Genomic DNA, 16262 nt, shown 5'->3' with positions numbered 1-16262 from the left:
ACTTGATGTGCTGTTTTCTGATGTTGAAACATCAGAAAAGCCCTGACCAACCTAGACAGCATATTAAAAAGCAGAGACATTACTTTGCCAACAAAGGTCCATCTAGTCAAGGCTATGGTTTTTCCAGTAGTCATGTATGGATGTGAGAGTTGGACTATAAAGAAAGCTGAGTGCTGAAGAATTGATGCTTTTGAACTGTGGTGTTGGAGAAGACTCTTGAGAGTCCCTTGAAGAGCAAGGAGATCCAACCAGTCCATCCTAAAGGAGATCAGTCCTGGGTGTTCATTGGAAGGACTGAGCTGCACTGAAGCTTCCAATACTTTGGCCATCTGATGAGAAGAACGGACTCACTGGAAAAGACCCTGATGCTGGGAAAGATTGAAGACAGGAGGAGAAGGGGATGACAGAGGATGAGATGGTTGGATGGCATCACTGACTCAAAGGACATGAGTTTGAGCAAGCTCGGGAGAAGGTGAAGGACAGGGAAGACTGGTGTGGTGCAGTCCAGGGGGTCGCAAAGAGTCAGACACGACTGAGTGATTGAACTGATGTTGAAACCACTGAGTATCTTATTTTTATATCTTGGGTTTACATATTCAAAGTGCTGGAGTCAACAGTAACTTATCCCATAGAGAGAAAGCAACGAGTACAAAGCAAGCATTAGAGTGGCAGAGGCCCTTTGGACGCTCTAAGAGGTTTGGGTTCCGTCTGCGGTGGGTCACGAGCTGCAGCTGTAGGGTGGGCCTGGGGAGACGGTGTGCTGGTGAGTCCCCGGCAGGCCCGCCGGTGCCGTCAGCACCGCCGGGGGAGTGGTAGGGAGGGGGTCACTCTACTCTCAGGGGCCATCAGCACCGCTGGGGAGTGGTAGGGAGGGGGTCGCTCTACTCTCAGGAGTAGCCCAGCCAACCAACCAGAAGCCGAGCTAATCAGCAAACTTGTAGAGCCTCTGAGATAGAAGTTTTTAATCCGTTCCTCACTTCAGCTGACTCAACTCATGAATTTGAAGTTTTCTCTTTATAAAGACTAGAATTGGATGAGTTTGTCAGCTTTCAAAATATTGTCAGCTTCCCTAACGTACAGCTACCAACAATAAGGTTAACACTTTCCCCCTGAATTATACAATTTTTTTCCTGTGAACTCAACATTCAAGAACTCTCTTCTGATAGCAGGAGCGGCAGAGAGGACACGCGTGGAAAGGCGTGCTCTCCCCCAGGGAGAACTCCTCCAGGGCGCACAGACACGCGTGGTGGAACATGTGTGAGCAGGACAGCAGGACCGTCTCCCGCGGCGCGGGCGCGGGGCCGCCGGCAGCCAGCGCGGTGAGGCAGATGGGGCAGTCGGGGGCCTCCCGGTGCAGGGCCTGCAACACAGCGGGGCGGGCGGTCACACGTGCCGGTCACGCCGCGGCCGGCGGTGTCCCCAGTTCAAGTGAGAACCGGGCACCCACGGACATGGGTCTTCTAAACATGGAGACGTTTCATCCTGGGTTAAAACAACGCTAATTATGTATGTGCTCTGCTGTTCCTGCGAGAAATGGAAGGGACTGCAACCCACGTGGGATAACCCACTTCGAAACACAAACAGTTTATAAAAGGCTGAATCTTAGTGACAGACTTTCTTTTAACTAAGCAGTTTCTGACACTATGTAGCCGCTAAACTTCTTTATGCGTTTTATCATTTTTGTGATTTCTAAGTAAGCATTTCCTCTGTTGGGTTTGGAGTCTCTGTCCTCAGATGGAAGGGGCGGGCAGGCTGAGAATGGCAGGAAGCACGGGTGGGGGCGGGAGGGGGCACGTGGGGAGGCCTCGGCGCTCGGCAGAATCTCACACCCAGGGCCCTTGGCCTCACCCCAGAGTGGGCGAGGAGGGTCCCGGGCCCCCCTGGGGACGGACACACATGTCAGGCCCCTCTCCGCGGTGCCCGGCCCTCCGCCCCCACAGGCTGGCCGCGCCTACCTGGGTCTGGATCTCGCCCCACTCCTCTTCGGAGAGCTCGCGGCCACACCGCTCCTCCAGCTGCTGCAGGACGCTGCGGTTGACGGCCAGGCAGCAGTCCACCTCGCAGAAGAGCGTGTCGATGTCGGTGTGGTAGGAGCAGAGCAGGCGCCGGCTGATTTCTGTGAACTGAGCGCCCATGCCCGCCGTGAGCCGCACTGGGCAGCGCCCCTGGGTCCCCACCGCCTCCCCCAGCTGCCCTTACACTCGCCAGCCCAAAGGGCCTGGGCGGAGATTTCAGGAGGGGGCAGCTGCTGGCAAGCCTTGCTTGGTGGCAGGGAGCGCGCTGGTGAGGAGTTGCGAGGAGGAGGGACCAGAGCCGGGGACAGTGGGTCAGACGGTCATCCTGCGCCGGCAGTGCCCCCAGAGCCTCACAGGCCCGGCCCCTGGGCAGCGCTGCCCCCGGCCCAGCCAGGCTGTCACGAGGGACGCCCGGCACGCACGTCCCCAGGCTCCGCAGCATCGTCCCCTGCGGCTGCAGGTCAGGAACCGTCCTTTCAGCGTGAACATTTCCAGAAAGGGAATCCAAGAGAAAGACCATCTCCTCCCTTTTGAGTTGGTTACTCATCCTGCCTTTCTCTCTGAGCTCTAAAATCCTCATTTTGAACCCACCCCTGTTGCCTAAAGAGCTAAAAAAAAAAAAAAAAGCTGAGGTAATCAGTTTATGGACGATCGTGTGTCTCCATGCTACAGAACGCATTTTTAGGATTTACCTAACAATCCCAATTTCACTGCTAGCCTAAATATGGAGGCGGCTTATCACAGTTTATCACAAACTTTTGTTTTGCTTTGAAGGCACTGTCCTCAAATAGTCTCTAACATTCCATCACTTCATGGGAAATAGATAGGGAAACAGTGGAAGCAGTGTCAGACTTTATTTTTTTGGGCTCCAAAATCACTGCAGATGGTGATTGCAACCATGAAATTAAAAGACACTTACTCCTTGGAAGGAAAGTTATGACCAACCTAGAGAGCAGATTAAAAAGCAGAGACATTACTTTGCCAACAAAGGTCCATCTGGTCAAGGCTATGGTTTTTCCAGTGGTCATGTATGGATGTGAGAGTTGGACTGTGAAGAAAGCTGAGTGCTGAAGAATTGATGCTTTTGAACTGTGGTGTTGGAGAAGACTCTTGAGAGTCCCTTGGACTGCAAGGAGAGCCAACCAGTCCATCCTAAAGGAGATCAGCCCTGGGTGATCAGTGGAAGGACTGATGCTGAAGCTGAAACCCCACTACTTTGGCCACCTCATGCAAAGACTTGACTCATTGGAAAAGACTCTGATGCTGGGAGGGATTGGGGGCAGGAGGAGAAGGGGACGACAGAGGATGAGATGGCTGGATGGCATCACCAACTCGATGGGCATGAGTTTGAGTAAACTCCAGGAGTTGGTGATGGACAGGGAGGCCTGGCGTGCTGTGATTCATGGGGTCACAAAGAGTCAGACACGACTGAGCGACTGAACTGCACTGAACTGACTGAACATTCCCCCAGGCTCGGTCCTCTTTATGAAGGTCTGCATTTGGTACAAAGAGATCTAGAAAAGCACTCTGCTCTCAGGGCAAAGGAGGTAACGGTAATCGTGGTGGGCTGCGGCCTGGAATGCTGTCGTCTGCTGAGGGCGACAGCTCTGAGCGTGCGCGTGTTTGCAGGGCGCATTTGGTATAAGCGGTTTGTAAAACGCTACGGGCCGAGATCACGTGGGAGGCGTGTGGACTCAGGCATGCAGTCCCCTTGTCTGCACCTTTTCGCGGCACTGAGGGCTAACGCTGGCTCACTGCAAAGCAGCATGAGCTATGTCCTCCTTCCTCGAGACAGTTTGGCCTCGTGGTCCTTTAGGTGTGTGATGTGTGGAACACATTCTCCTTGGGCCCAGAGGATGTCCCCAGTGTCAAGTATTCTGGCCTACGGGACACCGCGTGCGTGCAGCGTGTCCGTGCGTGTGTTTTTACGCAGTGTCTGTGTCCCTCACCTCCATCAGAAGGTGCCTTCGCGGGCCCGGGGGCCCCTTCCACCTCCCGTCCATTCTGCAGGAAGCCTCGAGCCGGGGCAGGATGGGGGCAGGGCTGTGGGGAGTGGCCCTCCCAGGCCTTGGTCCCCGGGGCTTACAGGGCGGGCCCCGGGTGTCAGGGGAAGGCCGCCTGTGAAGCGGCCGGGGGCCCGCGGGGTTTGAATCCAGGCGCCTGCGTCTTGGGGTCTAGCAGGCACTGGTTTCTCAGCCGCGTCCGAGGCCTGGACAAAGATGCTTTTCCATTTTGGAGTCCAGTTCCATTTCTCGCCGACTAATTATCCAGCTGGCAGCTGGATCCAAGCTCATGGCTCCAACTGGCAAGGCTTCATTTCCTCTGTTCCTGAGCCTTTCAAATGCCTGATAATCTCTATTATTAAAAGTAGAAGAGGTCCCTATACTTTATAAAAGGAAGGATTCCTTGGAAATACATGTACTGCTGCCTTCCAGTGAATGTTTTATAGATCAGGTTTTCTCTAAGTTGCCTTTTCGTGCAGCGTGAGAGATTCTCCGTATAGACCTGAAAGGTGAGATCGCGTCTTCCTCCAGCATTAACCCCCCGCCAGTGCAGACCTCACAGTCTCTGGGATCCCGTTCGCTCTCACATTAGTTCTCAGCAGAAGTGCAGCCGGCAGGGACAGCAGTGCCGGGGTGTCCCACCGCTGGGGCGGGGGCACCGCAGCCTTCTTCCAGAGGAGGCCGTGCCACCAGCGGCATCCGCCTCGCCAGGGAGCTGCTAGCAGCGCCGACTCCCGCCGCCCCAGCCCTCCGGGGTCAGCACTGCCGCTGGAGGCAGCCGTCCGCGTTCTAACAGCCCCCGGGGCAAGGGGACTGAGGCTCACTGAGCTCTCGTAGAAGCTGCCCGATTAAGGTTTAGGATTCAAAGTTGTTTAACACCGATGCAGTCATCACTCCCTGAGACGTGGGGCTTCCCTCGTAGCTCAGCTGGTAAAGAATCCACCTGCAATGCAGGAGACCCCAGTTCAATTCCTGGGTCAGGAAGATCCACTAGAGAAGGGGTAGGCTACCCACTCCAATATTCTTGGGCTTCCCTTGTGGCTCAGCTGGTGAAGAATCCCCCTGCAATGCTGAAGACCTGGGTTTGATCCCTGGGTTGGGAAGATCCCCTGGGGAAGGGAATGGTTACGCACTCCAGTATTCTGGCCTGGAGAATTCCATGGACAGTATAGTCCACGGGGTCGCCAAGAGTCGGACACGACTGAGCGACTCTCACTTCCCTCCCCTTCCCTGAGACGTGACCACCCAGCTTCAAGTGTGCGGTACCTTCCTGAGCTCTCAAGGGTCACTTCAGGGAGCGACAGGGTAAGTGTGGAGGCCACGGGCATTTCTATTTTCTTACATGTGTGTGTATATCATCATGCGTGTGTGCCGAGACATCTGTGTCACGCTTCCTACACACACATCCGGGGGACGGCAAGAACCCACACCTGTCCTCGTGTCGTGTGAGCTCTCACGGCTTGAGATGAAAACAGAGCCGGTGTGTCCGGAACAGCCGTGCACGCTGGTCCCAGGGGCCTGTGAGGACGTCCTCGGTGTCCCCCGCCTGCCTCCAGCACTGCGGTGGCGCCGCCTCCATCCTCTCTGCCGGCTCGGGGCTGTCCCCCCCGTGTGTCCCCGTCTGTGTGTCTGTCTGCGAGCCGCTCTGCGCGCTGGCCCTGAGGCGCCAGAGAAGCACTTGCTGAAGAAATGGCCGTGGCGGCTTTGCGGATGCAGCCAGGAGCTCTGGGACGGCCGAAGTCACTCCCACCCCTTTACCTCTCCAGGCTTTTCTCCAGGACACAACTGGTGGACATTGGTGATGTTTCCAACAGAACACCTGATGTATTGTGTCTCCCCTCCAGGAAGGCAGGACGCGCCCAGAGGTAGCCGTGGGCCTGGGGGGAGGCACCTGGCCGGGGGGCGCTCCCGGTGATGTCGGGTCTGTGGCACAGCCCCCCAGCTGGAACCCAGTTCTGGGCGCGGAGGGCAGGGTCAGTGTGGACGCGGGTGCATGGCTCACCTGACATCGCTCTCACACTTGTTAATGGGCACAATTCCTTCCTCATCCTGAATAGGAAGCATTTCACAAATGAGAAAAATAGCCATCCCTTTATCTGCAGGGGTCGGCGGAGACTTAAAATGCAGATGAACACAGAGACCTGGTGAGAGGCTGCCGTCTAGCACAGGGAGCCCCGCCTGGCTCTGTGACACCCGGAGGGGAGAGGGGCTCATGAGGGACAGTGTCTCTGTGTAATTGCGGCTGGTTGGCGTCATTGGACAGCAGAAACCAACACCACATTGTAAAGCAGTTTTCCTCTAGTTAAAAAATAAATTTGACTAGTACTAATCAGTGAATTTAGCAAAGGTGCAGGATACAAAATCAATACACAAAAATCCCTTGCATTTCTATATACTAACAATGAAAAATCAGAAAGAGAAATTAAGGAATCAATCCCATTCACCACTGCAACAAAAAGAATTAAATATCTAGGAATAAACTTACCTAAGGAGACAAAAGAACTGTACACAGAAAATTGTAAGACACTAATGAAAGAAATCAAAGAAACATAAACAGATGGAGAGATATTCTGTGTTCCTGGTAGGAAGAAACAATATTGTGAAAATGACTATACTACCAAGCTCAATCCACAGATTCATTGTGATTCCTATCAAATTACCAGTGGCATTTTTCACAGAACTAGAACAAAAAGTTTCACAATTCATATGGAAACACAAAAGACCCCGAATAGCCAAAGCAGTCTTGAGAAAGAAGAATGGAGCTGGAGGAATCAACCTGCCTGACTTCAGATTATACTGCAAAGCTGCAGTCATCAAGACAGTGTGGTACTGGCACAAAGACAGAAATATAGACCAACGGAACAAAATAGAAACCCCAGAGATAAATCCATGCACCTATGGGTACCTTATTTTTGACAAAGGAAGCAAGAATATACAATGGGGCAAAGACAGTCTCTTCAATAAATGGTGCTGGGAAAACTGGACAGCTACATGAAAAAGAATGAAATTAGAGCACCCCTTAACACCATACACAAAGATAAACTCAAAATGGATTAAAGACCTAAATGTAAGACCAGTTCCAGTTCAGTCACTCAGTCGTGTCCGACTCTTTGCAACCCCATGAACCATAGCACGCCAGGCCTCCCTGTCCATCACCAACTCCTGGAGTTCACCCAAACCCATGTCCATCACCATGATGGTGATGCCATCCAACAATCTCATCCTCTGTCGTCCCCTTCTCCTTCTGCCCTCAGTCTTTCCCAGCATCAGGGTCTTTTCCAGTGAGTCAGCTCTTCGCATCAGGTGGCCAAAGTGTTGGAGCTTCAGCATCAGTCCTTCCAATGAACACCCAGGACTGATCTCCTTTAGGATGGACTGGTTGGATCTCCTTGCAGTCCAAGGGACTCTCAAGAGTCTTCTCCAGCACCACAGTTCAAAAGCATCAATTCTTTGGTCCTCAACTTTCTTTATAGTCCAACTCTCACATCCATACATGACCACTGGAAAAACCATAGCCTTGACTAGACGGACTTTGACAATGTAATGTCAAAGTAATGTCTTTGCTTTTCAATATGCTGTCTAGGTTGGTCATAACTTTCCTTCCTAGGAGTAAGTGTCTTTTAATTTCATGACTGCAATCACCATCTGCAGTGATTTTGGAGCCCAGAAAAATAAAGTCAGCCACTGTTTCCACTGTTTCCCCATCTATTTGCCATGAAGTGATGGGACTGGATACCATGATCTTAGTTTTCTGAATGTTGAGCTTTAAGCCAACTTTTTCACTTTCCTCTTTCACCTTCATCGTGAGGCTCTTTAGTTCTTCTTCACCTTCTGCCATAAGGATGGTGTCATCTGCATATCTGAGGTTATTGATATTTCTCCTGGCAATCTTGATTCCAGCTTGTGCTTCCTCCAGCCCAGCGTTTCTCATGATGTACTTTGCATATAAGTTAAATAAGCAGGGTGACAATATACAGCCTTAACATACTCCTTTTCCTATTTGGAACCAGTCTGTTGTTCCATGTTCAGTTCTAACTGTTGCTTCCTGACCTGCATAGAGGTTTCTCAAGAGGCAGGTCAGGTGGTCTGGTATTCCCATCTCTTTCAGACCAGAAACTATAAAACTCTGAGAGGAAAACAGAGGCAGAACACTTGATGACATAAATAAAAGCAAGATCCTCTATGACCCACCTCTTAGAGTAATGGAAATAAAAACAAAAGTAGACAAGTGGGACCTGATTAAACTTAAAAGCTTTTGCATAGGAAAGGAAATTATAAGCAAGGTGAAAAGACAACGCTCAGAATGGGAGAAAATAACAGCAAACGAAACAACTGACAAAGGATTAATTTCCAAAATATACAAGCAGCTCATACAACTCAATACCAGAAAAACAACCCAATCAAAAAGTGGGAAAAAGACCTAAACATACATTTCTCCAAAGAAGACATGCAGATGGCTAACACATGAAAAGATGCTCAACATTACTCATTAGAGAAATGCAAATCAAAACTACAGTAAGATATCACCTCACACTGGTCAGAATGGCCATCATCAAAAAGTCTACAAACAATAAATGCTGGAGAGGGTGTGGAGAAAAGGGAACACTCTTGCACTGTTAGTGGGAATGTAAACTGATACAGCCACTATGGAAGACGGTATGGAGATTCCTTAAAAAAGTAGGAATAAAACCACCATATGACTCAGCAATCCCACTCCTAGGCATATACCCTGAGGAAACCAAAATTGAAAGAGACACATGGATCCCATCGTTCATTGCATCACTATTTACAATAGCTAGAACATGGAAGCAACCTAGATGCCCATCAACAGATGAATGGATAAAGAAGTAGTGGTACACGTACACAATGGAATATTACCCAGTCATAAAAAGGAATGCATTTGAGTCAGTTCTAATGAGGTGGATGACCTAGAACCTATTCTGCAGAGTGACCTAGAACCTATTCTGCAGAGTGAAGTGAGTCAGAAAGAGAAAGATAAATATCTTATTCTAATGCATATATACGGAATCTAGAAAAATGGTACTGAAGAATTTATTTCCAGGGCAACAATGGAGAAACAGACATACAGAATAGACTTATGGACATGGGGAGAGGGGAGGAGAGGGTGAGAGGTACGGAGAGAATAACACGGAAACTTATATTACCATATGTAAAATAGATAGCCAACGGGGATATGCTCTGTGGCTCAGGAAACTCAAACAGGGGCTCCTGTCAAGCTAGAGGCGTGGGGTGGGAGGGAGATGGGAGGGAGGTCCAAAAGGGAGGGGATGTATATATACCTACGGCTGATTCACGTTGAGGTGTGACAGAAAACAGCAAAATTCTGTGAGGCAATTATCCTTCAATAAAAAATAAATATTTTAAAAATTGAAAAAGTGCAGGTTATTTAACCTAAGCTAAAGCACTGTGCCCTCGCCCTGCCGGTTAGCTTTTGCAGCTGAGGGGGGAAAGCCCAGAAGGCCCCGGAGGAGCCGGTCCTGGCCCAGCGGGCAGAGGGGCCACGTTGATCCTTGACCAGCTGGGCGCCGGGCTCAGCAGGAAGGCGGGAGGGGCGGCCCACCGCGCACTCCGCCTCTGACCCCGGCTCTCCTCCTCCGGCCTCTTGGCAGCGTCTCCTCGCCGCCTTCCTGCTCGGCCTCTGCCCCGGCCAGCCCCGCTCCCTCCGCCCGCTGCCCGCCGCACTTCCCCGGCCCTGCGCTCCGCTAGCGCTCGGCCTGGCCGCCCAGAGGGCTCTCTTGGCTCCTTCCGATGACACTTGTCACCGGCCGGGGCTCCTTCCTTCTTCCTGTGTGTATTTCTTATCTCTCGGCTGCTCCGCTCCATCTCGGTGAGGCCCTTGGCATTCAACAAAACTGTCGCCTTGGAATTTGCAACAGGTGAGGAATGAAGGCCCACAGGCCCCCAGGGTTCACCTTCTGCGGAGTGCAGGGCGGTCTCCTCGTGGGGGCTGAAAAGAGGACACTGTCCGCGCGCGAGGATTCTGAAGAAACTTCCAGTGCCGAGATTCAATAAAGCCTCAGTATTTGGCTTATAACATTGGCTTTAGCTTGTTGATAAACATACCGAAAATCCTTCAGTATGCACTTATGGCACAGTTCGAAAAGTGAGCTGGCGCGACTGGCTTCATTCTTGTGCTTTGAGTATTGAAAAGTTAGCAAGAATAATATCCTAAAAAAAGTTAAATTAGCAAATGGATACTGACTATCTTGTGGCCGGGTCAGGGCCATGTCCGAAGTGTAGCTATTATTAAATATTTCTTACATGTCAGATTCCTGCCTGAGCAGCATCCTTCTGCTCCTCTTAAGCCCCTCACTGTCACGTGGGTCAGAGGCCTTTAGTGGTTGGAAAGGCAGGAACACACACACAGGAAGACCATCGGCTTCTAGTTTTCAAACTAGTGGTTAATATTAATTCTACAGAAGCATACAAAATACATAAAATTTTCCATTAAAAATGAGTATCTTCTTCTATTTCTCTTTCTAAGCCTCACATTTCATATATTTGATAAATTAAACAGTTACAGATTCAGGTAACTGATACGGAGAGCAATCACTGGTCATTTACAAGTACATCCCGGCTAAAGAGTAAAGAAGACGGGCTCACAGAAGTGCCCAGGTGAACTCGGCCTGCCCAGGGGCCCCTCTGAGCATCCATCTTGATGTCAGCAATTGCTTACTAATGTGTTTGACTTACGGCCTCCCTCAAAAGCAAAGTGAAACGCCTGGAATTTACAGCGTATCAATGAATCCGTTGATAAGCTTTTACTGGTTTAATGTCCTCCCGTCTTGCTGCTTGGAGCCACTTCAAGTTAGCAACAGAATGTTTGCCATCTCTATGTGATAAAGGAAGTCAAAAGGGCTGAGCAAACGTGAAGACCATTATGCTGTTTGGCGAGATGGAATGAAAAAAAAAAAAAGTCAGAGCACCCTCCCGGGGGCGGGGCTGGGAGCGGCTGTCCCTAAAGTCAACCGCAGCATCTGACAGACCCCTCACCTCGCTTTCTAAACAATGGCCCGGACTTTTAGCTCGGGTGGAGATAATATAATGCATTTGAAAAGTTTTAATTGCCGCAATAAAAGGCCATACCTCAATTATATGACATATGCTAGCAGAACTCCCAGATAAGGATCAAAGGCACTCAAGGACCGACCACTGCATTCTGGGCGACACTCGGGCGTTCTGTACACACAGTGACAGGCGTGAGCGCGGCGGCTCTCGTGACCTCCCCGGGCGGCTTTGATCTGGGTTCAGTCGACGGCGCGGGAGCGCGGCCGGCCTGCGGTGTCGGCGCGGCCTGACGGCCCTCCGCGCCGAGGGCGCCGCCAATGCAGGGCCACTCCGCACGCTGCCCCGGGGGGCTCGGGCCCAGCAGGGGACCCCCTTCCGCCCTTAGCGCGGCCCTGCCTGGTGTCTGAGAGACCTCCGGTGTGACGCAGCTTCACTCTGCCCTGTTCGGTCTTGTCAGGAATGTGCCAGGGGTATTCCAGGCAAGGCAGCGCTGCCAAGACAAAGCCTGGGCCTGGGGGAGCGTGACTGTCTGTGGAGAGATGACCTCTGCGTTCTGCTAGACTGCTGACACCCAGCAGACGCAGGACAACGGAGGCGGGAGAAGACCTCATTCATCCCCCTTATTAATCGCCCTGAGACAGAAGGGCGAGCACTGGCAAGGCCACGGTTCTTTTACGAGAAAGACGGATTGATTTATAAAAATAGAACGGCCGGAGCTAATCTAATCTCCAGTATTAAAGACATATCCATCTTGGTGAGGTCTTGAAACTTTAAAGGGGCCAAGCACTTCCTCATGTGTGGTGCCTAAAAATATCACAGTCTCGCCCCTGCTCTGACTGTCTTTTCTGTGGATTAGCCTTCTTTTCCCCAAAGGGAACCAGGCCAGTGGTCCCCAGCTATGGCGAGAAGTTTTCACCTATCTGCCAGACAAGGAAAAAAAAAGGGAATTCAGTGGAGTGAAACTTCTAGAGCTGGACATTTCAGTGTCCAGGAATATCCTGTAGTGTGTGGTCAGATACTGCCAGCTTTCCTGCTCTTGAAACAGCCCTTCAATCTTAGGAGATGATTCTGAGGGCCTCCATGTGATGCTTGGGTTTAGCTCTTACTTGGCCAAATGGACAGTTTTTGAAAGTTGGTAATGAGTCTGCTGGAGGCCGGGTTTCTCTGATCACCGGCAGACTCTGGATGGCAGGAGATCCCTGGGGTACGGAGCTGCAGGGGCTGCGAGGAGAGGGGACCCTGCTGCAGCGCCCCGACTAATGGGCCCACAGAGGCGGCGGGGCCGACACGCACCCGTCCGTCAGCCTTGGGCGGTGGAGTGGGTCATGCAGTTTCCTCCTTCTAGTCATTTGCAATTTCAGTTTTTTAGACTAAACATAAGATGACTTTACACTGACTCTCACCCATGGTCAGTATGGAGACAGAACTTAGAAATGCGGCTTCTGGTTGCACAAGTCACCCCCAGTTTAAAGGACCCCTGGTCCCACAGGGGGTCCTTTATGATAAACGTATCATATTCGATACTGTAGCTACTGCACATTTTGCTCTGTAAACTGTCCGATTTCTGAAATTCAGACACTGGGTCCCTCACGGCTCACTGATCTACAGTTCTGTGTGAGGAGGGTGACAGGGTGAACACGCGGGTGTCAGAAGGCAGAGCCAAAGGCAGGCCCGTGCAGGAGCCTGGCGCTCCTGGAATGTCCCTGTCACAGGGCTGGTCTCCCGCCCACTGGGGCCTTGATGAACCCCTTGCTTGCCGCGGCTTTGGGCTTTCTCTTTTAGTGCATCTATCACTAGGGAACCTGCAGACCCCGATGCCTCCGAAGCTGGGCTTTGGGACACACGCCTGGGTCTGAAAAACTGTCAAGATGAAGACAGTGAGAATCTAGGACCAAGAGTTACACTTTTATTTTAAATCTCTTAACCTGTGATTTCTAGATTTGAAAGGCTCATTATACTGACAAGCTCAAGTTAAAGTATTTTTATAGGCATTTAAAGGAGAACAGTTCAAACTTCTTAAAAAAACTGAAATGCACGTTTGTTTCTTGATGAAAATAATAAAATTCTATTTCCATCATTGCTGTTAAGCCGCTCAGTCGTGTCCAACTCTTTGTGACCCCACGGGCTGCAGCACGCCAGGCTTCCCTGTCCTTCACCATCTCCTGGAGTTTGCTCAAACACATGTCCATTGAGTCAGTGATGCCATCTAACCATCTCACCCTCTGTTGCCCCCTTCTCCTCCTGCCTTCAGTCTTTCCCAGCATCAGGGTCTTTTCCAGTGAGTCGGCTCTTTGCATCAGGTGGCCAAAGTATTGGAGCTTCAGCTTCAGCATCAGTCCTTCCAATGAATATTCAGGGTTGAAATCCTTGAGGATTGACTGGTTGGCTCTCCTTGCAGTCCAAGGGACTCTGAAGAGTCTCTACCATTAGAAAATTGCCACTGAGTTATCTTTAATAAAATAGGGTATCCTTTTGAACTGAGATGAAAGTCTTTTGTAAAGGCACCTCTGGACAATGACTTCTTTCTTTACTAACTCAGAGTTCACAGTTGTTTCGTGTCTAATATCTCTCTTATTAGGCTGTTACGGTACTGTACTGAGAAATACTTATTCTGTTCACAGGATCACATCTTTTAAAAAGCACATGAAAATAGCCAAAACCCCTGAATACCATGTGTATTTCAATCTCTGTATTAATATAAGCCAATGCTCCGTTGTTACTAGAAACTCAAGTAAAGACGATCATTTCACCTTGTTGACCGTCAGTGGGTCTTTGGCGCTCTTCTGCTGAGCAGCTTGGCACGGTGGGGGCCGCTGACCCCCGGCTCCAGCGGCAACGTCAGGAGGCCTTCCTAAGCTCCCAGCGCACACGGGTCACCACGCTGTCCTGGGCCCCGGGTGGGGCAGAGCTCAGGGCCCGGTGCGTCATCTGATGCATTCTAGTAATTTTATATATTCGCTTGGCAAGTATTTATGTAATTAACATGGAACTCTTCTGAGGATAAGGTATGAAGTAATGTCTGTTTTTCTCCTTCATGTAAATGCCGACATTAACTGTTCTTTTCAATAAGTCTTTTTCTTCACTGATCTGCTGTGAAGAAGTCCAAGTCCTTACTGTAGACTTAGAATCTCTGGACACTGAGGTGGGTGACTTTCTACTGGTTCATCACCCGTCCATCTGTCATTTCACAAGAATCTCAGTTACCAAAGTTTTACATATATTGGGACAGAACTGATGTATAATGTGGTGTAAGTTTCCAGGTTACAATGTGATGACTCGATGCACTTACATATTGGGAAGCAATCACCACAGGAGGCTGCGTGTGTGCTAAGCCGACTCTCTGGGACCCCGTGGACCATAGCCCACAGGTGAGAATACTGGAGTGTGCTGCCAGGCCCTCCTCCAGGGGATCATCTCACCCCAGGGCTTGAACCTGAGTCTCTTAGGAACAGAAGGGTGAGTTAACACCACTTCCTGTCTACGGTGAGGCCATGTCCGATGTCCGATCTACGTTCCGGGCAGCGTTCAAGCATCTGATACAGTGTTGCTGACTGCCATCGCCAGGCTGAGCACTGCACGCTGCCCTCAGCCTGGCATCTCCCCTCGCCTGCCCCTCTGCCCATGGCCCTGGCCACCGCCATTCTACTCTGTTTCTGTCAGTTCCACCTCCGCGGGTTTCACACACAAGTGGAATCACATCATATTTCTCTGTCTGGTTTATGTCCCTTAGCATACCGTCCTCAAGGTTCACGTGTGTTGGTGCAAATGGTAGGCTTGCTTTCTTTCTCATGGCTGAATTCCGCTGTATGTGGGCTACGTCTTCCTCGTCCATTCATCTGTTAATCGACACTCAGGCTGCTTCTGGGTCGTGGCCATCATGCACAATGCTGCCATGAGCATGGGTGTGCAGAAGTCTCTCTTAGCTCTTGATTTCTCCTTTAGATGGTCGGAGGCCCAGGAATGGAACCGCTGGTGGTATGGCAGTCTTTGGTAGTCCCACTTTTACTCAAGCTTTAGTATCTCCATCGAGGCTGTACCTATTTATATTCCCAGCAACAGCGCCCAGAACTTCCCTTTCCTCCACATCCTCGCCAACACTCATTCTTTCTCGCCTTTTTGTTACAGTCATTCTAACAGACGGGAGGTGGTATCACCGTGGTGCTGACTTGCATTTCCCTGATGATTACTGAGGCTGAACACCTTTTTCACGCACCTGTTGGCCATGTGTATGTCTTCTTCAGAGGGGTGTCTAGTCACCGCCTCTGCCCATTTAAAAAAAATCAGATGGCTGGGTTTTTTGGCTGTTGAGTTGTATGAGTTCTTTATATATTTTGAATACAACCCCCTTATGAGATTTATGATTTGCAAATATTTTCTCCCATTCTTTGGGTTGTCTCTTTTCATTTTGTAGACTGTTTCCAGTGATGTGCAGAAGCTATTTATTTTGATGTAGTTTATTTATTAATTTTTAGTTATTAAGAACATTTAATAAATAAAAACACCAACTGAACACTCTCAGAGAAATCTGGCTTCCATCCCTAACTTCTCTTCTCTCTTCCCTCCTTTCCCCTCTAGCTGATTATGTTTTTAATTAAACTTTTTATTTTGTGTTGGAGTACAGCCGATACAACAGTGTTGTGATAGTGTCAAGTGGACCATTTATTTCTGCTTTTGTTGCCTGTGCTTTTGGTGGTGTATCCAAAAACATCGTTGCCAAGATCAGTGCCAAGATTCCCCCTGTGCTTTTCTTTAAGAGTTTTGTGGTTTCAGGCTTTAGTCTTTAATCCGTTTTGGGTGAGTTCTGGCCGCATCCTCTGGACGGATTCGCTGCTCCGTCTTTATCCAGTGCTCTTCTCTGCCACAGCTTTGACATCTCTTCTATCTGACACGAGCACAGCCGCCCCTGCTGTCTCTTGGTTTCTACCCGCGTGGAACAGCTTTCTCTGTCCCTTCAGTTTGAGCCTATTTGTGCCCTTAATGGTGCAGCAAGTCTCTCTGTAGGCAGTTTTGCTTTTGAATCCATCTGCTCATTCTATGCCTATTGACTGGACAAATTGATTCATTCATATTGATCATCATCACTGCTAGGTAAGGACTTCCGGACGCCCCCTACTGCCGCCCGTCTGTCCCTCGATCCTGTCTTCCTCTCTTCCTCCCTTGCTGGTCCTTTGTGGACTGACGGTCTTGCAGAGTGGAAGGCTCTCTTCCCTTCTCC

The 16262-nt window shown here is 50.2% G+C and overlaps 1 protein-coding gene across 5 annotated transcripts in view; it reads right to left on the bottom strand.

Annotated features, from left to right (window-relative positions):
- Positions 1–16262, bottom strand: part of RNF32 (ring finger protein 32) — a 46374-nt gene that overhangs the window by 10044 nt on the left and 20068 nt on the right. For 4 of the 5 annotated variants that reach the window (XM_043463982.1, XM_043463985.1, XM_043463986.1 and 1 more), the window contains 2 exons: positions 1956–2123; positions 566–1360 (listed from right to left, as the gene is read on the bottom strand). The exons of the other annotated variant lie outside the window; for it this stretch is intronic. In XM_043463982.1, coding sequence (XP_043319917.1) covers positions 1139–1360; positions 1956–2123 — 390 coding nt within the window. In that variant the 3' untranslated portion in view covers positions 566–1138. Of the gene's footprint in view, positions 1–565; positions 1361–1955; positions 2124–16262 lie in introns of those variants that run through there. 5 annotated transcript variants of the gene reach the window in all.

This window comes from Cervus canadensis, chromosome 3, assembly GCF_019320065.1.
Source record: "Cervus canadensis isolate Bull #8, Minnesota chromosome 3, ASM1932006v1, whole genome shotgun sequence".
Classification (NCBI taxonomy): domain Eukaryota; kingdom Metazoa; phylum Chordata; class Mammalia; order Artiodactyla; family Cervidae; genus Cervus; species Cervus canadensis.
Note: the sequence above shows the minus strand (reverse complement) of the source record. Positions and strands in the feature narration are given on the sequence as shown.